The sequence below is a fragment of the Globicephala melas genome, chromosome 4 (genome assembly GCF_963455315.2).
Source record: "Globicephala melas chromosome 4, mGloMel1.2, whole genome shotgun sequence".
Taxonomy (NCBI): Eukaryota; Metazoa; Chordata; class Mammalia; order Artiodactyla; family Delphinidae; genus Globicephala; species Globicephala melas.
The window spans coordinates 76,513,176-76,535,895 of record NC_083317.1 but is presented as its reverse complement, the minus strand read 5'-3'; the positions used below and the strand labels follow the sequence as shown (position 1 = coordinate 76,535,895).

Genomic DNA, 22,720 nt, shown 5'->3' with positions numbered 1-22,720 from the left:
ACTGTCCTTATTATTATAACCTCAAGAGAGTAATATCACAAAAAAATATGTTTAGCAAAGAACTTACCATCACATATTTTCTCTTCCTTTTTTCAATCATTGTGTGTTCACCTGCTCAACCATCGTTTCTATTCCTTACTTCCTGCTACTATCACCAAGATTTCTCAGACATTTTTTGACTCCCTCATGTGAAATTTCATGTTTTATATTTATGAATAATAAAGGCCATCAAAATATATTTCTGATTTCCATTCAACTTTTCAAAATTATTTTTGCTATGTTATTTCTTATTGTCACAATATTCCCTTGAATTAAACAGATGTAATATGTGAATCATTTAATAGATAACTTGAGTCATTAAATAGTGTTCACATAATCATGCAGCTAAATATTTTGAACATATTCTGAACATTTAGGTTAAAAGAACATAAAGTCTCATTTAACCTAAATCTTTTTTTTTTTTTTTTTAACGAATGAGAACACGGGCTTTGAGAGGAAATTGATTTGCCCAAAATTTTACAGACTTTTGGACAAAGAAAGATCCAGGACCCAGTCTCTGGACTTCTAAGCCAACATTCTCTTCATGACCCATAAGGCCTGTGTGCTAAATTGTTATTGCCCACTTCACTGATTAACCATTTCTTAAGGAAACAGAAACGGTATCTCAGACTTTATGAAAATCTTTGTTTCACTTCTGTGGGAGTTGACATACACTCATTTGGAGCAATTTTATTTGTGGGTTTTCACCTTCTGGGTTTCAATATAAGTCTTCACACTAAAAATGAAACTGATAGTAATCATGGAAGTTTTTCTTGGTTTGAAATCAAGTCTAGATACAGCTGCTGTGTGTTACTTAGTTTCCAGAACAAATGCTAATCTCTTCCCTGATAGGCATTTTGGAAAGGAAGATAATCTGATTTTTACACAATGTCCTCCTCAAATCATTAATGTTTTGGACCCAAGTTTTGAGTTTTTAATAGGCTTCAGTTCTAAGCAACTTGAATTAAGAGTGGTAAAGTTTCATAACTTCTCTAGATGTAATTAGCAAGTTCTAGGTTGCTGCCGTTGAAATCAGAGTGCCCACTTGATGAAATGTGATAGAAATATGACCATTAATTGTGCTACCCCGGCTGCCACGTGCCTTAAGACTTTTAATAATTTGAGGCAAATGCTGCTGTATTATACTGACAATTTTTATTTTAGAACAATATTGACACTATCATTCAGATAAATTAACGTAACTCGCAAATAACAGAAATATTGTGTTTAAATACCAGTATATGGTTGGACCCTTTAAAAAGAGCAAGATGTACGATAATTATTAACATGTTAATATAACAATAGAAGTAATAATCAGATTTTCTTTATCTTTCACTTGTCATGGCAACATCCTTTGAACCAAGACTGAAAACTCAAAATAAATAGAGGTACTGGAAGAATGGAAGTGTGGTTTCAGCATAAGCGCCTAGCTGTTACATTAAAAATATCCTTTTTCAATAAATTTTGATCTGAAATTATCATTTTGCATTATTGTCTCTGCAATAAAAATATGGTGCATAAGTAAAACCTATAATGAAACCTCATGTAATTAGAGTTTTAGCTCTTCTCCACTGAAGTTGATGAGTTTCCCCTTACCTACAGAGTTCAGATTAGTTTAACATTTTCAACTTTCATTTTTGCAGACACAATTTCCTTGGGTGAAATGTCACAGAAATACGGAAGATGCTGCAGTGAAGTTCTTCACACTCCACAATGATTAAACTTCTAAGGAACCTTCTGTAATCCTTTCCAGAGCTTTAACTTCAGTTCATCACATCACAGTATTGTTGTAACTTCAATTAAATTGTGCAGATAATTTCAATGTATGGATATATTTTAAATATATATTTTAGTTACTCATGAACGGTTACTTGGCCCCAAACCTTACTTTTCTAAGAAACAGAATACAGTGAAACGCTTTCTATGTGCATTTACCATTTACATATATTACTGAAGAATAGTAACTGAAGACTGATTTCTTTCAGTAAAATTTAGGTACAATCCAGTTGTTCACCATTGTTCATCCAGTAAAATTTAGGTACAATCCAGTTGTTCATCAAGGAAAGACAATGCTATATAGTTTCTCTTGAAGTTTTACTTCTCTCGTATCCTTTGTCTGTGAGGCTCTTGGGTAATGATTATGAAACTAGACTTCTCTTATATTCAAATGTCAATCCGGTTCAACCAAATAAAACACAGTCCCAGTTCCAGAAACAAGAGAAAAATGTCTCTGAGCAGAAAAAAACAGCAGTAATTAAGCCCATAAACTTTATTCTCCCAATGAACTGAGAAACACTGCAGGCCGGAGTACATTGACTTAGAACTAGGAAACGAAGGATATTACTCATTTGCCAAGTTTGGCTATCTCATGTCCCCTAACAACTTTCCATTTCTCTAAATTACAACTTATAGTTAATTAAGAGTAGCACTGGCTGATTATGAGAACAACTACACACAGAAGTAACAGATGAAAGTATGGGGAAGTCAAAGAATCACCAAGTAGGAAACCACCAAAGCACTTGGGGCCAATTAAGTTCACCTAATTGTAGCACAGTATATTTTAGCACATTACAATAAACAGTCTTTTTGTTGTTAATCACTCATCTAAGAATCCATTTAATTTGTTTCATATACTGTGTTTAATAAAGCATTGAAGAATATATGAGAATGATTTCTTTAAAAAGATTCAAATTATTTTTAATTGGCCTATGAAAGCATAAGTTTTGGTATTCTGGAAAGCTCAACTCTCAGCAAAACTGTGTTGTTCTTGTAATTTAGATGCATAAGCCCATTGTGCATTGGATATGCTTTCAAAACATAAAGATAACTTATTCCTTGGACCAGAGATTTAGCATAAGTCAGCAGAAATTTAAAAACCCTCTGAAAACACTTCTTTAAACCCTAGTAATCACTGTCAAACAGACCTGATATGTGGGAAGAAAAAAAGTTCGGTCAGCAAAGCAAAGGTTTATTTTAGCCTAAGAAGGAAGACTGTGATGAGAAGGTATAGTCATATTAGAAGAAGGGGAGAGAAATGGGTTGTTGTTGATCTTACCTAAAAATGAATTAATGTACGATCCAAAGAACAAAATAAACTCAGACATAGAGATGAACATATGCACTTAGAATACAAAGTGGTTTTGCATATAACTTCTCCTTGAGGGGGGAAATGTTCTAACTGCTGAAAAACTTTAAGCTTAGGAAAAAACTGAAAATGAATGATTCTTTTAATTGTAATAGAGGAGCCTTAGCAAAGAGAACTGAATTTTGAGAAATCTCACTGATTCTTCAATTTCTGTTCATAAACTTACATTAGAAAGTTAGTGGTACATGGACAGATATACTGCAGGACTCATTATTTGAAAGAATTATTTAAGTTATAATTGCTCTTGCCCACCTTTCCCAACTTTCTGATGAATTATAGAAATATGTCTAATTCCTTAGAAGCTCTTTCTTTCCTTTTTCTCCCCTTTGGATATTTGTCAGCTGCTAATCCAACTGGGTACTGTTGGTTCACACTTTGACAAAAGGTATTAAAACCTACTTTAACCTAAAAATTTCTCATGATAAAGATTTAAAGTTGGATTAAACAAATTGATTTCCTATCTTCTATAATTTTTAAATTCAAAATTATGCCTATGGCCTCCATTTTAACTAAAGTAAGAAGTCACAGTGTATCGATTTATACTCTATTCTAATGTGTAATGCATTTGTCTCATAGCATATACACAAGACTTACATGAAGAGAAAAAGAATACACAAGACTTACATGAAGAAAAAAAGAAAAGTGTTTTCTCCACTTATAACTATTTTATTTCATATTTTAACTTTTACCACTACTTTATACAGAATAGAAAATAAGTCAGCGGTATTCTAGTTTAAAATAAGGCATCCTTTTAACATAGCAGGAAATTTAAGACATAATTTCTGTTAAGAACATGACGAATCATCTCATCTATTTGTATAACCCATTGTATATTACTAAATCCAGCTATATTTCATTGAAAGTCACCAGCTTAAAGGGACTTTTCATTTAGTTTCAAAGAAATAGATTACTTTTTATTTTTCTTTGTTCCTGTAAAAAGCTTCATACAGCAAACTGTGAATATGGATTTCTGAGTTCTGGTGTTAATTATATAACCAGTTTTTCATGGGGGATATTAATTCCTGGTTACATACACAAAAAAAATATCTAGCAAATTCTACCTTTAATCTACAGATATCTTTAGGGAATTAAACTTCTTAAAGCAAATTATAAAAAGAAAACAAATTATAAACAGATGACTTTCTCTAAAAGGAAGAAGTATCAAAACCTTTTTTGAATGACATTACCCCTAAAGTTTACAAATGCATAAATATTGTTCAACTGCTCCAAAGTTAATAAACGTGAGATGATGAAAACAGGAGTTTTGTTTTCTTTATGATAATATCATAATTTATGTTCACAACAGGTGTAAATACGTGGGAACATTCAGGCATTATTGAGCAATGAATATTTATGTACATTTAAGTGGCTCCTAACAAGTGTATTTAAAGCACTACAGGCATGTTACTCAACTTGGTCAGTTTCATGTATTTTTTAATTTTTTTTTAGCTTAAGCAATATTGTTCATTCTAGCTCATGAGATAGTCTTATCTTTAAGCACCACACAATTAACATCATGTAGATAAACTGCATTTCCCCTGTTCTGTGACGTAAGGGAATGCCAGTAGGCTCATCTGGCCAGCTAGTCATTGATGTTCTTTAATTATAAAGTTACTTCGACTATGCTTCTGTGCCACAACAGGTGGCAAACAAGAATGAAATTGGATTCCCAGCCTTGAATTGATTAAATAAGTTTGCTCAGACGAGATGTAAACAAGAGCAGTTTGATGTGAAAACGTGGGGGAAAAAATGAAGGAAAATCCAATGAGTTTTTGTTTTGTTTTACTTGACGTTTTTGGTACACTGAGTCTAGTCTCTCACAGACATGCTGAGAACCTCAAATAATTTCTGATATTGTGGAGGAGGCAGAGATGAGAATTAAAGGACCCAAAAGCAAATTGTTCTGTACAAAAATTTTCTTAATATCTATCTCTGAAACTTCTAATACATCTTTCTCCTAGAGTTCGATAAACAATAGATTTCTGCTTCTTAGTAATGTATTCATTTGGTTGTAGTAGTCTCAGTGACAATTGTCCTGATGAACAGAAAAGAGATAGTAGCCAGCATAATCACAAAAAAAGAGAAAAGACAATGATGCACATTTTCTATAAATTGAGACAATATAATTTAATTTTCCAAGACATTTTCTAAAATATTTTAAATAAATTTAATAAAATATAATTTCTCATATAAATTGGGACAATATAATTTAATTTTCAAAGACACTGTCTAAAATATTTTAATTGATAGCTCAACAGCCTAGTCATCTCTGGACAAAACTATATGTAGACAATGAATTTATGAAAAGCATACAATAGATAACAGCACTCCCAACTTCAGGTCTACAAAGCCATTCTGATCGTCCCATGCCATTCAAAAGTGCAACTGATTTGTCATCATTATTCACAACATAAGTTTTAAGCATGTAATATGCTGTAATATTATTTAATAATAAATTCTGCCACCGTTTCTTTATGCTTGAAATAGCTACAATCTTTAAGCAGTAAAGTGAGTAGATATATAATTTTGTCTAATGTTCTTATCTTTTTTGGCATCCAGAGGAAAAACTTTAGACACAGTATTTCCAAAAGCAAGCTAAAAAATAAACAAAACAAAATCTTTATTAGGAAGATTTTTGATAAAATGGTACATTTGAATAAAATAGTTTATGTACACCTGAGTATGAGAGAAAGTTTTCTAAAACGAATGTTCAAATGGTAGTTATTAGCCTCATGTGGATCTTTAAATTAATTAAAATTAAATCAAATGTGAAAATTCAGCTTCTCTATCACACTAGCCAACTTGCAAGTGCTCAGTAATGCATAGTGGCCTGTAACTACCGTAATGGGCAGTGCAAATTAGAGAATGGTCACATCATCAAAGAAAGTTCTATTGGACAGCACTGTTCCACATTATAATGCATATAACGCAGTTCAGAGACTACAGTAAGACACACCCTTCTATTTAAGAGTTGGGGTAAGTTAAGTCCCAAAGGGGAAGTCACATAAGTAAAATCAGTGACAAATATGCTTCTATTTACTGGAGAAAAAAGAAGGAAGAAAATTTAAAGTTTACTTTGCAGACCACCAAATGATATTTAAATAATTTGATCATCACATTGAGTCTTCACATTCTGATCATAAAGGGATGTTTCAGAAAAATCAAACCAATTTGAACAGCATTTTAATCTTCAAATGAATGAATGAGTCATTTTAAATCTTCTGTGGGCTGTTCCCAATCAATTGTCCAACTTACGTTAGCTTCATCTAATTAATTACAAATTTCTCTAATTTCCTTCAATCTAAATAGTTTATAAAATGAAGACCTTGGGGAGATGGGTCTTCAATTCACTATTGATTAATAGGATGCACAATAAAAATGAGTTGAAAAACTCAGTAAAGACACTCTTTGCCATAAATGATAAAAGTCTCTCGGGCTTCCCTGGTGGCACAGTGGTTGGGGGTCTGCCTGCCAATGCAGGGGACACGGGTTCGTGCCCCGGTCCGGGAGGATCCCACATGCCGCAGAGTGGCTGGGCCCGTGAGCCATGGCCGCTGGGCCTGCGCGTCCGGAGCCTGTGCTCCGCAACGGGAGAGGCCACAACAGTGAGGGGCACGCGTATCGCAAAAAAAAAAAAAAAAAAAAATCTATCTTCCTGCCTAGGTTTCTCTCCCTACCTCCACTCATTCTGTAAACTGTGAACCTAGCGCTCATCAGTGCAAACACATAGAGTGTTATGATAGCACTCAGAGTCTACTTTTCATTCCCAAAAGAGCCAGCGTTTTCTTTAAACAAAACCACATTCAAATCCTATGCAAGCAGAAGTTTATTTTCAGACAGTAAACGGAAGAACTTGGCCTGCTAATCCAATCTTCTTTTTATAGTATTTTGGAAAGTCCCTTTCTGCCCTCTGGATATCTTTGAATATCTCAGTCTGGAAGGAAAAAGAAATCTACACATATCCTAGATTTATACCACAAGAGCGGCTCAATTAAGTATGCACTGGAACATAGTTTGGAAATTTTCTGGACCAGTTGAAGGGAACTTTCATGAATGGTATCCCCAGTAGAGCCAACTCCTCAATGCTTATTTATCATTTATGTGAAGGAAAACCCTAGCCAGCATTCTGGTGTCTCTTGATGTCTATCTGGTTAAGTCTTGTAATCCCCATTTTTAGCATGATGCTAGGTGTTGGACAGTTATATTTTTAACGAATGGAAGAATTTAGCAGCGGTCGGTCAACTATATATTAAATAATTAAACAAATTACAATAATTCACAGTAAGTGTAAGATACTCTTGCTTTAAGCTGAATCTCTGAGTCCATTTTACCATCATACATTGCTATTTATGGTGGACTGTTTCTAGTTATGCCAATAAACACCACACTTCAGATATGATGTGGGTTGTTTTTGTCACCTAACCTGGGCATCTAATTCATATGTTTATCACCATAAATATTTACTTTGTTCCTACTACATACACATATGTTTTAATATTTCCTTGCTTAAAAACAAACAAACATAAAGCTTCCTTGACCCCCTCAAGCTACTCTAATATCCCAATTTTTACTACCCTTTAGAAAAAATTTCTCAAAAATGTTGTCTGTTGTTAGTCATTCCTGTTGTTTGGTCATATTCTCTTTAACCATAAGTCCACCAGATAATTCTTGTCAAAACCATTAAAACCCTTCCCATTACTAGTCAGATGGAAAATCTCAGTTCTCATTTTACTGGACCTATTATAGCATTAGAACAGCTGAACTATGTCTTCCTGGAAACAGTTTTTTATCTGACTTCTGAGGCATCTTTTTCTTTGTTGCCTTTTTCCTCGGTAGCTGCTCCTTCTCAGCCTCCTTTGCTAATTCTCTCTCATCTGCCCAGTCTCTAACCTTGGTGTGGCCTGGGACTTGGCCTTGGATGTCTTCTGTTTTATATCTGTCTAGAGTGATTCCCTAGACAGTCTCATCACAATACCAAGCAATATTGATATGCAGATAACTGTCAAATTTAGATCTCCAATCTGAGTTACTTCCCTAAACTCAAATTTATATACTCAGTGGTTTACTTAAATCATTACTGGGACGATTTTGTTATACATGTCATAACAAGCTCAAAATATCTATGGTAGAGGTAAGATTCTCCAACTGTTCCTTGCATTTCTCCACATTCTCCAGGGGCTTCCCCAACCCCGCTAAGTTAGCTTGAGATCATGTGCCTAATTTTGGTAGGTAAGGGTGCATTTACCTCCATGTTTTTCCTACCCTGCTACAATGACACACGGTGCAGGGACAAAGTGAAGGAAAATAACCAAGGTACCTAAGGCTTCATGTAAATACAAAATAAATCTTAAACCAAGTTACACCACTGAGATTATAAGGTTATTTTCTTGATGTGCTTTGCCTAATTTGTCCCAAAGTACACTTTGAAAACTTGAAGGAGGGTGGTACTCTAAGAAGAACCTAAGTTACGGCACAGTCTCAGCAGCTGATTAATGGCAGACAAGGAAATTGATATCATAGGCTGGAAACACGAAGAACCATTTTACAAAGTAGCATAGTATGTGGTAAAACTGACGTTTGCAACAGTTCAGGTTCAGAATGTGTTCTTCTTGAATTTCTAGAAGAAAAACTAGGGAAACAAAATATTGGCAGTATTTTTAGGTTGCTGTTGGATACACTTAGACAGGTATTGCAAGAAATAGTGAGCTTAAGAAGAAAATGGTGTCTTTGCAAATAAATAAAAAGAGTTCAGAAATACAAGATCTTGAAATATTGCAAGAGCTGTTTCTGGATCCCAAAACTATAAAATGGGATTTAAAATGACTCTAAGTGAGTGACGCCAGGTAAATATCAATTGGAATAAGGGGCTCAGGGCACAAATCAGATTATATGTATAGCCTTCAAAGTATGTTCCAGATGTCTTCAAGGCAACTCAGTTGCGGATGAGAATGCAAAGGAGTTAAAATTGTTTTAAAAAGGTTGTATGTAGGAAATAGCTGAGAAGCTTTCTAAATTGTTACAAGAACACCATTGGCAAAGAAACCATAAACCCTAGAATAAAAAATGTCTTTGACACTTTAAGACCAAATAAACCTTGGGCCTCCAACTTTGTGAGAGTAGGAGGAAACCTGAGAAAACTGTGCAATCCTCAAGAAGGGAATATTCCCCAAGGAGCCCATATGATGTGTCCAGGGATGAACATGAAAAAGCCAAAAAAGCAAAAACCTCAGAAAGGGTGAAGCCAGAGGAAATAACACAGTGGAAAAAGCACTCCACCTACACACTAGCAGGTCCTAATCAAGAAACCTAATTAAGAAACTTTTATAATATTTGCCCAGTGAGATTTCAGAATTGGTGGAGGCCAGCATTCTTGATGTTGTGTGCCTCTTGTTCTTTTCCTTTGTGAATAAGATTATTGATTGTGATAATCCAGTCCCTGTTCCTCTGCCAATTATTGAATTTTGTCCTTTTAGCTGATAGGTCTGTGAATGAAGAGGAGCCACATTGTATTTGACACAGATTAGTATCTCCTGGAGGGCTTATTCTTTGTTCTGGGTGCAGCAGTGAAAGGAGTTTGGAGTTGTCTCTAATGGGAGACGGTTGAATATAGCCTTTGTGGTTAAGAAAAGATCAAAGGATTGACTGTGGTTGAGGCAGTACTCTCCAAGTACTGTACGTGCTTTCTAACATTTATTAGTCTGTCTTGCCAATATTTTGGTGGCAGCCCAAGTGATTAATTCTAGGCAATGGACTTCAGTAGAAGTGCTGCATGTCACAAAACTGAGCTCTGAACTGAGGCAGTTGAGAGCTGGGATGCATCCTCTATCCTTTCCTGTGTCTTGGTAATCTTGGAGGTAGTCAAGCTACAGCAATAATCTAGATGATATAGCCACAAAATAGAAGAAGGCTGTACTATGTACATTGAACTTTATGATTGGATTTTATTATATTAGGTCTCTGAGATTTAGATTATAATTGGTAACACATCACAGCCTAAGCTATACTAACTATGGAAAGGTCCAGCAAATCTCTATTTCAACTCTTTTCTACCACCAAACTTACCTCGCTTATTAGGATGGGAAGAAGATAGACCACCTATAGCATAAGACATCTCAGCATCCTTTGCCTCCATGAGCTGCTCTTTCAGTTTTTCCAGCTGTTAAAAATCAAGTATGAAAAGTATTAATCTTTAATAACAGCAATGTTTTTTTTTCTATTGAAGAAGAAGAAAGATAGACAAAGAAAGGGAGAAGGAAAGATGGAAGAAAGGAAGGAGACAAAGGAACATAAAAGGAAATAAAAGTAAAAAATGAAAATAAACAAAAAGAATTAAATAGAAAAATAAAACGAAACTTGCATTTAGAAACTGGCTGGGAAAGGTCCATGACTTAACAGGTGATCAGGAACAAACAGGCTTATGGTGAAGGAAGTCAAGTCTGAGTGTTCATTAATGGGGAGCCTGTAAACACAACCTGTGTAGCTGGTCTTGATATTAAGTCACCTATAATAACCAGTCCTTTTCAAGGAGTTCCGAAGAGTTATGTGAATGTTTGGATTTCCTGAAATATTTGTCCCTTCTAGCAGTAAGTGAGAAGTATTTTGATGCCCTAGGGTTTCCACCCAGAGTGTAAGCCATGTTAATTTTTTGCAAGCTCGCTGATTGCTTAAACCCTAAAGACCTAACTCTATCAAAATAGAACTCAGCCTGAGCTACTGCACGCGTCTGTGTCCTAGATACTAAGAATTGATGGGGCATAATTCTCTCTCACAAACAGCCATACAGTTTGTATAATAGTGGATTTGCATGCAGTTGTGTTTGAGAGAGTTAAGAAATCATCTAATCCAATGATTTTCCAATTTTCTTCATAGCAAGGAGTCAGGAGATAAGGTTGCTAAGGGGCTTTCTGTACCGAAGCCAAATGCAGGTCAAGAAAGCAGCACTTTGGGCCCCTCCCTCACCAAACTAGTTGTTTCAAACAGAGCAGCTCCCCTTTTTTTTTTTTGCGGTACGCGGGCCTCTCACTGCTGTGGCCTCTCCCGTTGCGGAGCACAGGCCCCGGACGCGCAGGCTCAGCAGCCATGGCTCACGGGCCCAGCCGCTCCACGGCATGTGGGATCTTCCCGGTCCGGGGCACGCACCCGTGTCCCCTGCATTGGCAGGCGAACTCTCAACCACTGCGCCACCAGGGAAGCCCTCCACTTTTGTATATTTCATTTACTGAGACCACATACAATTTTGTTTGGAAAAAAAAATTTCCACTTTAAAAAATAATAATAACTTTTGAAAACCACCAATCTAGTTATAGCCTCCTATTTTACAGATGAGGAGATTTAGGTCCAGAGAATTTTAATTCTTCCATGGTCTCATAGGTAATTGGATAGCTGGGACTAGAATCCAGATTTCTAGACATTTTATCCCATGATCACTTCAGTTATGGCTCTGTTCTGTTCTCTTTATTTTTTAGTAGAATTTGATTATTTTTTCCCTAGCGAATCACTTCACTCTTCCTCTAGCAGGAATAAAGGTTTTATAATAGAGTATTAATAATTGTAACAACTATTATGTCAAAAGAAAGTGTCTTTTGGTTATTATTAAAATTGAAATTTTAAGTATTTCACATTCTCACCTGGTTAAGTTCTTCCAATTTGTTAGCCAGCTCTATATCTGCAAGACACATTTATCATATGAAAAATGTACATTGCAAGTAATACTTAATTCATTTCAGGTCATACATTCAAGGAAGACAAAGGTCTTTTTTGTATGATTTGAGATCACCTACCTGTCCCTAATATAAAGGTCCAAGCATTTTTTCAATGCCTGTAATATTGAAATATAATCAGTAATGTAATGAGCAAATACCTAATTTCTATCAATAAGCACAGAGTTTTTTTAAATAAACCACAGTTCTAACAAGGACTAGTATTTAGAAATAAGCTAGTTTACTGACATGGGGAAATTCTCATGAAATGATATTAAGTAAAAAAAGCAGGACACAAATCTTATCTATATAGTTCCATCAAGAAGGAAATTTCCAGAAATGTTAATATCAACTCCCTCTGGGTTTTACACTTTGAGTATAGCTTTTTTTTTTTAAATAATTGTGTTCATTTTCTTCAATGAAAATATCTTATTAATTTTAAAATCCTGTATTTTTAAAGTATTTATTAAGGTATTGTTTTAACTGGTACACTGTCCCATGAATAGACAATTTTTTTATAAGAACAGATGTTTTCTGAGAGGGTACCACATTATCATATTGTCACACTGTCTCTCAGGTTAGACTTGCTAAGTTTCTGACAATATTTGTCATTTCTTGGAGACCAGTCTGATGCATAATTGTAAATCATATTCTCCTGTTCTTCAAAGAAAAAAACTCTCAGTTGGTATAGCCTAAATTACCCAATGGTTTCTACTCCAACCATTTCCCAAATTGAAAGAATTTGATTGCGAAAAAAGTGCTAACTTAACTGCCACAAAACCACAGTTAACTTGTGAAATTTCTAGTGGAAACCTGTTTTGAAACATTTAGTGATACTCTTGAAGCATTTAGTAAAAAATAATATTAACTGTACCAGTGGGAATTGCTTAGGTGAGAGGAAAATATGACTAAAGATTACTATTGAGTAACTAGATAGTTACTGATCTCATTAGGACTCTCAAACTGAACAAAATAAGATTTTAATATTTTTTAATAACGCCATTGCTTTTAGCGTGAATACGAGATAAGAAAGACATTTAAGCCTTCAATGCAGCATTAAAATTAGTAATTATTATTTTATTTAATATAAATTAACATGTAGAAAGAACAGGTCAGAAGATGGAATAAATAAAGTTTGACTTTATTCTTAACTCACCAGTGTTGGAAGGTCTTTGGAGATCAAAATTTTTATTCAGTAGAGCCAGCAATAGTTCTTCGCGATCTGTATCTCCTTTATCTGGAAACAATTCATTTCCTGTAATAATTACCTCAATGTAGTGAAACCTCGATTTTCAGTCTGTGTCACTGAACATGTTTCTGATTAAATATGTTTTACAGGTAACTATAATCACTATCAATCACTATATGCACTAACAATGTGTATACTCACCAATAAAATGTGTATAGAGAGAGGTGTGTAATCTCAAAAGATGGGCTGTTTTAACAATCGTTGAATGTACGTGAACACTCAAAGAGAGATTGTGAGAGAGAGAGGGAGGCAGAGATAGAGAATATACCTGGAAGGTTACAGACTAAATTTTACCTGTAATTATTTCTGGGTTAGTAGAATTGCAGGTAAATTTTACTTTCTGTTTTTTCATCTGCGTTTTTTTTTAAATTTTCTACTATTGTGTTTAACATAAGAAATACGAATTAAAAGTTGTTTTTAAAAGAAAAATTAACATTTGATTTTGAGATTTTATTTGATACACATTAAAATATGAGCCTTTTTGTGTTCTGGGAATTGCCTTTGAATCATCCAAGGCAACCCTGTGGAAGAGGTAAGACAGTGCCTACTTTTTCCATATTGATATCTTTCCATCTTTGCCCATTTACCTCCCAGCCTACTCATTGGTCAGATGCCCAGCTATCTCAGCACTCTAAAAACAGAAAAATCACCCAAATTTTCATAAATACTTTAATTCTGGAGTAGAAGTCAGGACAATAGACTTTATTCAAGCTATAAAAAAATGAAGAGTCAACAAGATTTTAATGCAAACAAAATAATAGTGTGTTATAAACAAAATGAACTTTGTGAGGTGGCCTAAAAAATCAAACCTTTATGGTACAATTTCTATAGGATCATTCTTCCTGTATCTCCTCATAATAATTGATATTGTGTGGACAAAAGGTAGATTAGTGAGTTTAAAATTTAGGAGTGGGAATATTGTGGTTTCAGTTAGAGAATGGCTCATAATTTAGCTAGATTCTTCCTTTAAATTGTTTCTCTTTCCCTGTGCCTACAAAATGTCAACTAATGAACTCAAGAAACTAAGTGGCTAATTAAAGGAATGAAAGCTTTGCTGAGAAAGAAAATAAATGACTTGGGGTAGGTGGCAGCGTCAAAATTTTCAGCATTGACCAAAAACACTTATTGTTGCTCAATTTCCTCAATTTCAAAGTTCCTCAATTTCCATTACTTCACAGACATAGAAAGTATTTGTGAAATTCTAGGTTATTTTTTTCTTTGAGTAGTTAAAATAATAGACTAGCAATGGAATTTTTGCTTAACATCAATTAAACAAGGACCCTCGGAGATAATTTAGTTTAAGAGAAAGACATGACCATGCAATAGTGTAGTAATTTTTTATTATAGCTGTTCACTAAAATGTTAAATTACAATCTTTAAAATGCTTTAATTGAAAAAAATAAGGAACATTGTGTAGCCAGGTGATAATGATTATTTGTTTCAGAAAGAGAACTGTGATAAAGAAACAGATTCATTGCCTTCAGTTTAGGGAATTTATAAGACTAGGAGGAAGGTAACTAGAAAAGTGATGATCTGAAGCTTTTGTTTGCTTAATTTACAGCCCACTTCTCTGCATATTTAAGTGGAACATTTTTTAAAAAGACAATTAATGTATTTACCATTCTTTACCAGTTTGGTTTCTAGTAATTACACCTGAATGACTGTCCTCAAAAATTCTTGTCACTAACTTTTAAGAAAACCACCTTTTGTAGGAATCTCTGAGGAAAAAGTTTTTTCAAGAAATTAAATTTTTTTTTATTTCTAAAGTTAAGTGAGATATTGCCTAAGAAAAATAGCAAATAAGTCTTGTTTTTATTTTTAGTATTAAAACACATACAGCTTTAAGAGAAAAAAAAAGAATGTACTTTTCATCTGTCTTTGAACTAAAAGTTAGTGTTGATAAAGGAGATGTTTGAATAAAAAAATACCCAAGTGCAGATACCCCTTTAGCACAAATGATGGCAAAGTTGCTCAGACATGAGAGAGTGATTACTTTTGCAAATACACAGGAAAAAACTGATTGATTACTACTTGAGATACTGAAGCTTAAAAGACAGTTGTCTCCTGCTTGTCATTTGAATGTGAAGATTTTTAAGGGATATAGACAAGAAACTTTACCAGAAAGAAACCTGGAAACCCCTCAAATGATAATATACCAAAAAAATTAAATTGCCGTAGCCTTTCTGGTCACAATATTCACTCCTCCACCTTTTGTGGTAGACAGTTTGTCCAGTTTCAAGCTTATCCACTGAGGCAGGCTTTCATATGGCCCCAAGAAAATAAAAGCTGACAGATTGTGCCATTGGTCTTGCATGACGTCTAACACAGAGGATGGCGACCCCTTGGTGTTCTGTCAGCAGACAAATGCTTATTTGAAAACAATGTGTTAAAAGACTAAAGTGAGTCAAACACTTAGTTGCTTTGAAAAATGTGTACATGGAGAGAAGCTCACTCTAATCATCGACAATTTAGATTAGAAAATAATCTTCCCAATAACTAATCTTCTCCATTTATATATAATGAAACTGAGGTCAAAGGGGGTCCCAGAAAGAAACCTTTCCTGTATGTTGCCAATGAAATATACATACCAATATGTGCTATTCTGGGATCAGAGTTGTTATCTAATTATAACCTAGCAAAATGTTTGAGTTGGATTTTACTGTATTTCATATACACATGATATCACAAGTTACAGTTAACACTAACATCCTAATTTTGCAAAGTCCTTTATGAATGGCCAGATATTTCCCTCCTCACACATATACACTGTGTTAAGAACACTGAAAATCCCATTATTTCACAGGAAAAACAATGAAGTCCTACCAAGTACAATGATTTTGACTGGCCAAAGACAAAATGTGAGCGTCATGGATAAAATCCAGAATCTTTCATTCCCAGGCTTGTATTTAGGTCTCAGGCTTGTATTTGTTTTTCAAAGGGAAAATCCCTATAAATAAATAATAAGGGTTTCTGCATGCAATTTTATTTCCACTGTCAAAAGAACTGCTCTAATTTTCATTGACTTTTAAAACACATTTGAAGCAAAATGGTCTAGTAAAGTTGAATTAGATCTGAAAGGGGAAACTTAATCCCTTTTCTCAACCCAGTGTCATGTAAACAAAATTTATTACATTCTGTCTTGGTTCCCCCAAGTAAGACAAAAGTACAAGGCTATCTCCCTCTTCCTGACAAGGAGATCAGTTAGATGATAGATCACCTCAGAGTTTCAAACTGGAAGAGATATTAAAGAGCAATATTTTTAAGTTACTATCTTTACAATGTAAATAAATATATAAAAGTTTCAATGAGGTTAAGTTGTTTGCCTAATAAATCAGCATTTAATCTAGCTCCACTGATTTCCAGATTGAAAGCTATTTCCACTACAGAATGCACTGAAAATTTTAAAGAAAGATCAAGTTACCATATTACAAGAGCAGAAAATTATTTTCTCTAACTTTATCGTGGCATATGTTTGTAGACATCATAAATTAAACTATTTCATTTAATATAAGTACCCTAAGTATGTTAGAAATCTGATACAGTCCATGCGTAATGTGGCTGTTAGCATCGTCCTCCTGAAAGTACTATGTAAATTTCCCCATGCATTACTCTCCCCAAATCTCTTCACACACAGGTTTATTTCTTGATGTGTTCTACTAGGAACCACTCTCCTTTCAAAAGTAACTTATTAATAATCTCATTGGATGAAAATCTCATTTTTCTTTCCTCAAGATGTATTTTTGAAATATGCATAGCACTATCACTATTTACACATTCCCATCTTTGGTCATGGAATAGAAATAAGAAACAGATGCCCCTGGATTAGAAAAAAAGAATGTAGTTGAAATTAATTTAGTACAGTGTCAGTTGAAATTAATTTACTTGAGAAGAACAGCATCACAGATTACATGTAATTTAAAACAGCAACTACTGAAGGGCTGTTTGGTTAAATCATATTGATGTTTAAAACATTATTGCTATAGTGGTAGAAAAATCAAAGCAATGCAAACAGGAAGATAAGGATTATTTACCCACCTGTAGGATTTTAGATTCGTATGTACATACCTTGGATAAAATATGGCAGCCCATGCACAGATTCTAAAAAGAACATTACAGATAAAGTTAAGAGTCCGAAACAAAGAGTGGTTGAGAGGATCTTGTTCATGTTAAAAATCTTCTGTGCTAGCAGAAAAACTGACTATCCAGGTCAAGACGAATATTTTAATGGCTCTGGAATGCTTCAGAGACCACGTTTAAAAGGTGGCAAATGTGCTTCTACTACAAATGATCTGGACAAAGAGAAAAAAAGCTTATAAAATGTAGTGCACCCTGTCAACATGATTCACTTACTTGGAGAAGTGACAGGTTTGCTACTCAGTCAATGACAAGAAGAACCGAATCAATATATCTCATACTTGCCCATTTCACTAAAAGCATGCATTCCTATGCATGCACACGCACTCAAACACATGCATAGCATAAAGCAAAGACTGGGACTAGAGACCTGTGGGTTAGCTTTTCATAAAAATGAAATGGGAACAATGCCCTTCATTTGGCTAATTTAGAGCCAAATGTGGTCTTCCGGATAGTAATGTTATTTGCAAGCACCACTTCATTTTTAACCAACCAAATAGATTTGAGCTGGGAAGAGCTCAAATTTGAAATGAATCATAATGGGTACATTAACATCTCACTCTGTTGGAGAAGGATGGTTTCATTTTGCTGCAAGCAGCACTTTTAAAAATTAAGGCTGAATCTAATTAATTCAAGGTTGGCAAATGTCCCATCGATTACTCTCTCTAATACTTGCTTTAATTGTGTTAGTTTTCTTTTTAAGTCAAAGTCTTTCAGTATATCTGTAGTTCCAATTTTATGGCTTCGAAGATGCAACAATGACCAATGGCCTTGGCAGTTACTCCTTCTCCCAAGAGACTTAAGGTGTATTTGCTCTAAAACTGACTTGGTTCCACGTATGTGAACTGCAGCACATGATGATGTTAAGCAGATGCAGTAACCAAACTTTTCACCCACTGTTTTAATACATTTTCTGAATAAAGTCTAAATTACTTAGTTTGATAGGCAGGACTGTTTTTTCTTCAGAGACTCATTTTCCACTGCATGTCTTTGTGCACAGCTATATTAGACTTCTAATTCCTGAACATATCCTGCACTTTCTACACTCCAGAGCTTTGCTGATATATTTCTGTATGCATGGACTCTTCATCCCACCACCATTTTACCTTCTCAGTCCTCAAGCCTCTGATCAAATGTCACCAGCTCTGTTTAGTCTTCTGGATCTCTCTCTCTTTTTTTCCCTTATGGCCATAATATTTTTAAAATTTTTTATTGAAATATAGTTGATTTACAATGTTGTGTTAGTTTCAGGTGTACAGCAAAGTGATTCAGTTATACATATATATTATTTTTTAGATTCTTTTCCATTATAGGTTATTACCAGAGTATAGTTCCCCCTGCTACATATTTTTTTTTAACCTCCTTTGGACTGCTGCAACACTTTGTTGATAAATCTATCACAACTCAAAAATCCATTCTTTTTATTACAGTTATGCATTTGTGTGTCTGCCTCCACTATTAAATTGTCAATACTTTGAGAGCAGTTATTGTTATAGTCATTTCTATTCCTATTTGCAAGTATCAGAGTGATTTAAAGGAAAAATCAGTGAAAACATAGTTGCTGTGTGAATAAATAATAACTGAAATGTGTGGTAATTTAAAGGCAAAATGGGATAATGCTCTTCAACGTTATAGCTAGTTACAAAGCTAAATAAGTGAAAAAAATACTTGCGACCCTTTAAACGTCTGTTTTTTCTTGAGCTTAAAAAGTTAAGAATAAACATTGTCTTTGAAACCTGATTTTAAAAGTTTATCATGTTTCTGTCATTCAAATATACCTTGATGTTATCTATCATAGTTTATTCAGTAAGTTATTTAGATTAGCTTTTTGAACTATTTTCTAAAGATTATATCAATATGGAAAATGGTATATCAGTATCACTTGATGAACAAAGAATATACAAATGTGATGAAAAATAGTTACAAGTTAAATAGTAAAGAAAAAAGAAAAATCACATATTAAATATATAGATAATAAATCTGATAAATCTTATATAAAATATATTGATAAATTTAATAATCCAAAATGAAGAAAGACCTGAGAATAAATTATTCAATGAAATGAGAAAGTTAAATATGAGCGAGCCAATATTAAAGACATGTTTAGCTCATGGTTCCTTAATTTAAAAAAATATATATTTTTAAAAGTAAATAAGATTGTTCTGATTTTTTAAAATTTTGTTATATAGAACAAGGAATCCCATTTCTTATGGGGTTTGCCTTCTTAAAAGAGGCAAAATAATTGGCTTGCCTTCTCTGATAGTGTTGGGTACTGATGACTTGTTTCTAAACAAACTTTTATGTATGACTTTTGTTCCACGTTTGTTTCAGGAAATCTGATACAATCACCTGAATCTTTTCTTCTGTTATATCTTAGTTGATGTTGGCAAGGTGATGAAAAATAAGTTCCTTTTTCATGATCATCCATTCACTGTGGGAAAAAGCTTACAAAGCCCTTTCATTAAATCGTTCATCCCTCTCTCCCTAATAATTAAATTATTCTACTAAATTCTTCTCATGAGTGTAGAGCCAAATTAATTGTTCAAAGAAAAACAAATTTTCACTATTGATTGTGTTGAACAGGTAAATGAAGTCAGCATATTTGTTCCTGGAGCCACTAGTATGCACAGTAACACAGCAAGGTTATTGCTGCCATTCACTGAGCAATCATCCCATGTCAGGCCCTGTCCTAAGCACTTCACATACAGTATCTTATTTAATTCCCACCACAGTCCTTCAATAATTATGTAACTGTCATATTTCACTTTTCCCAGCAAAGGGAGAAAGTTGTGGAGCCAAAAGTAAAACCTAGACCTACCCACTGCAAAGCCACACTCTTAACCCAAGTTGTCTCTTGCCCACAAGTGGGGAAAAACAGAGATGAAAAGTCATTGATTGTGCCAATAACAGAGACCCCAATTGTAAGAAACTTGTGACACTTTCACTTTGCATTTTCAAGAGCAATTTTTCATCACTTAAACTGTATCTCAATTATAGCGTATACATAACATTTCTATTTTGTCAGCAAAGACATTGTCAAGTTATAATTTACGGAAAGCTTTAAGATTTACGTACACTTTATCTATTTCACATAATGAGCGACGGGAAGAGTCAGGGTCCATATGGTGACTCAAACACATTTGAATAATTACTTTCTGACTGTATTAAAGTCTTGGGCTCTCTTTCCAGTAAGTAGAAAAATTGAACAATTTCATTTTGACCTCTCTGACCCTGTTAGTTCTTGGTAAAAATTCCTGACATATAGTTAAATGAGTGAATGAAAACAGCAGGCAGAAGGAAGAAGGCAAAAACAGAGACTCTGACATTCTGACAAGTGAGTGCATGGATTTTTTTTAAGAGTTCAGAATGGGCTTTATTTGTCAAAATTAAATAGAAATATCTATTCAAATACCTTGACAGTATTTTAAATTGAGTTATTTGTCTTTTTATTGTTAAATTGTAAGACTTCTTTATATTTTGGATACTAGTTCCTTATCAGATATATGCTTTGTAAACATATTTTGTATTCTGTCCATTGGCTTTTCACTTTGTTGATAGTGTCCTTTGAAGCACAAAAGTTTTTATTTGGATAAAGTCCAACTTATCTATATTTTCTTTTATCGTTTTGTGTTTTGAATATGGCATCTAAGAAACCATTGCATGATCAAAAGTCATGGAGACTTATGACTATGGGTTCTTTTAGAGTTTTATAGTTCTAGCTGTAAAATGTAGGCATTTGATCCATTTTGCGTTAAGTTTTGCATATGATGTGAGGAAAATGTCCAGATTTATTCTTTTGCATGTGGATATCTAGTTGTCCCAGCACCGTTTGTTGAAATTTCCCCATTGAATGGTCTCATCATTTTGTCTAAACCAATTGACAATAAATATGTGGTTTTATTTCTGAATTCTTAATCCTATTTCATTATTCAATTTGTCTATCCTTATATTTATACTACATTGTCTTGACTAATGTAGCTTTGTAGTAAGATTTGAAATCAGAACGTGTGAGCCTTCCAACTTTTTTCTTTTTTTTCTGGATCACTTGTATTTCTATATAAATTTTTGGATTAACTTGCCTATTTCTGTGAAAAAAGGCAACTGGGATTCTGATAGGAATTGCCTTGAATTTGCAGATCAGTTTAGGAAATATTGCTGTCAAGTCTTTCAATCCATAAACAAAGGATATCTTTCGAACTACTTAGGTCTTTAATTACTTTCAAAGTTGTTTTGTAGTTTTCAGTGAACAAGTCTTACACTAATTTTATTCAATTTATTTCTACGTAGTTTATCTTTTTGTTGCTATAGTAAATGGAATTATTTTCTTAACTTAATATTTGCATTGTTCATTGCCAGAGTATAAAATACAATTGAGTTTGTATAATGATCTTGTTTCTTGCAAACTTGCTGACCTCATTTATTAGCTCTAACATTTTTGTTTGTTTGTCTGCTTTGCAGATTCCTGCAGATTTTCTATTTAGAAGACTGTGTCACCCACAAATACAATTTTACTCTTTCCTTCCTAATCTAGGTGCCTTTATTCATTTCTCCTAACAATTGTTGTGGCTATAAACTTCAGTACAATGTTGAATAGAAATGGTGAGAGTAGATCTATTTATCTTGCTCCTGATCTTAGGTGGAAAAGTTTTCAATCTTTCACCTTTAAGTATGATCTTAGTTCTGGACTTTTTGTAGATGCCCTTTACTAGGTTGAAGAAAGTCCCTCAACTCTTAGTTTGTTGAGTGTTTTTATTGTAACAGAGTGTTGGATTTTGTCAAATGTTTTTTCTCATCTATTGAGATGATCATGTGGTTTTATTCTTTTTTTTTTTTTTTTTTTTTTTTGCGGTACGCGGGCCTCTCACTGTTGTGGCCTCTCCCGTTGCGGAGCACAAGCTCCAGACGCGCAGGCTCAGCGGCCATGGCTCACGGGCCTAGCCATTCCGCGGCATGTGGGATCTTCCTGGACCGGGGCACGAACCCGTGTCCCCTGCATCGGCAGGCAGACTCTCAACCACTGCGCCACCAGGGAAGCCCTGGTTTTATTCTATTACTGTGGTGGATTACATTGATTGATTTTTGTGTGTCAAATGAAAATTGTATTCCTGGGGTAAATTCCATTTGTTCATAGTGTTTGATTCCTTTGAATAAGTTACTAGATTCAGTTTGCTAGTATTTTATTGAGGTTTTTTACATCTATATTTATAAGGCATATTGTTCTGTAATTTTCTTGCTGTGTCATTGTCCATCTTTAGTATCAAGATAACACTGGCATCATAGAACTAATTGGGAAGTGTTCTTTTATCTTTTAATTTTTTAAGACTTTCTGGATGGAGGAGTCAAGATGGCAGAATAGGAGGAGGCAAATTTGCCTCTCCTCACAAGTACATCAAGAATACATCTACAGATGGAACAGTTCTCACAGAGGACTTGCTGAACACTAGTGGAAGATCT

At 34.2% G+C, this 22,720-nt stretch overlaps 2 protein-coding genes across 2 annotated transcripts in view; one reads left to right on the top strand and one right to left on the bottom strand.

Moving 5' to 3' along the window:
• Nucleotides 1–4,433, top strand: part of OSTN (osteocrin) — a 39,799-nt gene extending 35,366 nt beyond the window's left edge. Inside the window, exon 5 of the mRNA XM_030860722.2 lies at nucleotides 1,683–4,433. The gene's annotated coding sequence lies outside the window, so the exon portion shown is untranslated. The remainder of the gene's footprint in view (nucleotides 1–1,682) is intronic.
• On the bottom strand, nucleotides 3,917–17,297 carry UTS2B (urotensin 2B). The gene is made up of 5 exons (XM_030860734.2): nucleotides 17,198–17,297; nucleotides 13,040–13,138; nucleotides 11,812–11,849; nucleotides 10,247–10,340; nucleotides 3,917–5,779 (listed from the first exon to the last, which is right to left on the bottom strand). The coding sequence occupies exons 1-5, from the start codon at nucleotides 17,295–17,297 to the stop codon at nucleotides 5,754–5,756; spliced, it is 357 nt and encodes a 118-aa protein (XP_030716594.1). The 3' UTR covers nucleotides 3,917–5,753.
• Nucleotides 17,298–22,720: the final 5,423 nt, after the last annotated feature.

Bases quoted from the DNA above. Each gene is read 5' to 3' on its own strand.
- UTS2B (XM_030860734.2), bottom strand. From the start codon at position 17,297: ATGAACAAGATCCTCTCAACCACTCTTTGTTTCGGACTCTTAACTTTA. The intron at 13,139-17,197 runs GTATGTACATAC...TAATTATTACAG, and splicing joins GCTGCCATATTTTATCCAAG to GAAATGAATTGTTTCCAGAT. The intron at 5,780-10,246 runs GTAAGTTTGGTG...TTTATTTTTTAG, and splicing joins TTCCCATCCTAATAAGCGAG to CTTGCTTTTGGAAATACTGT.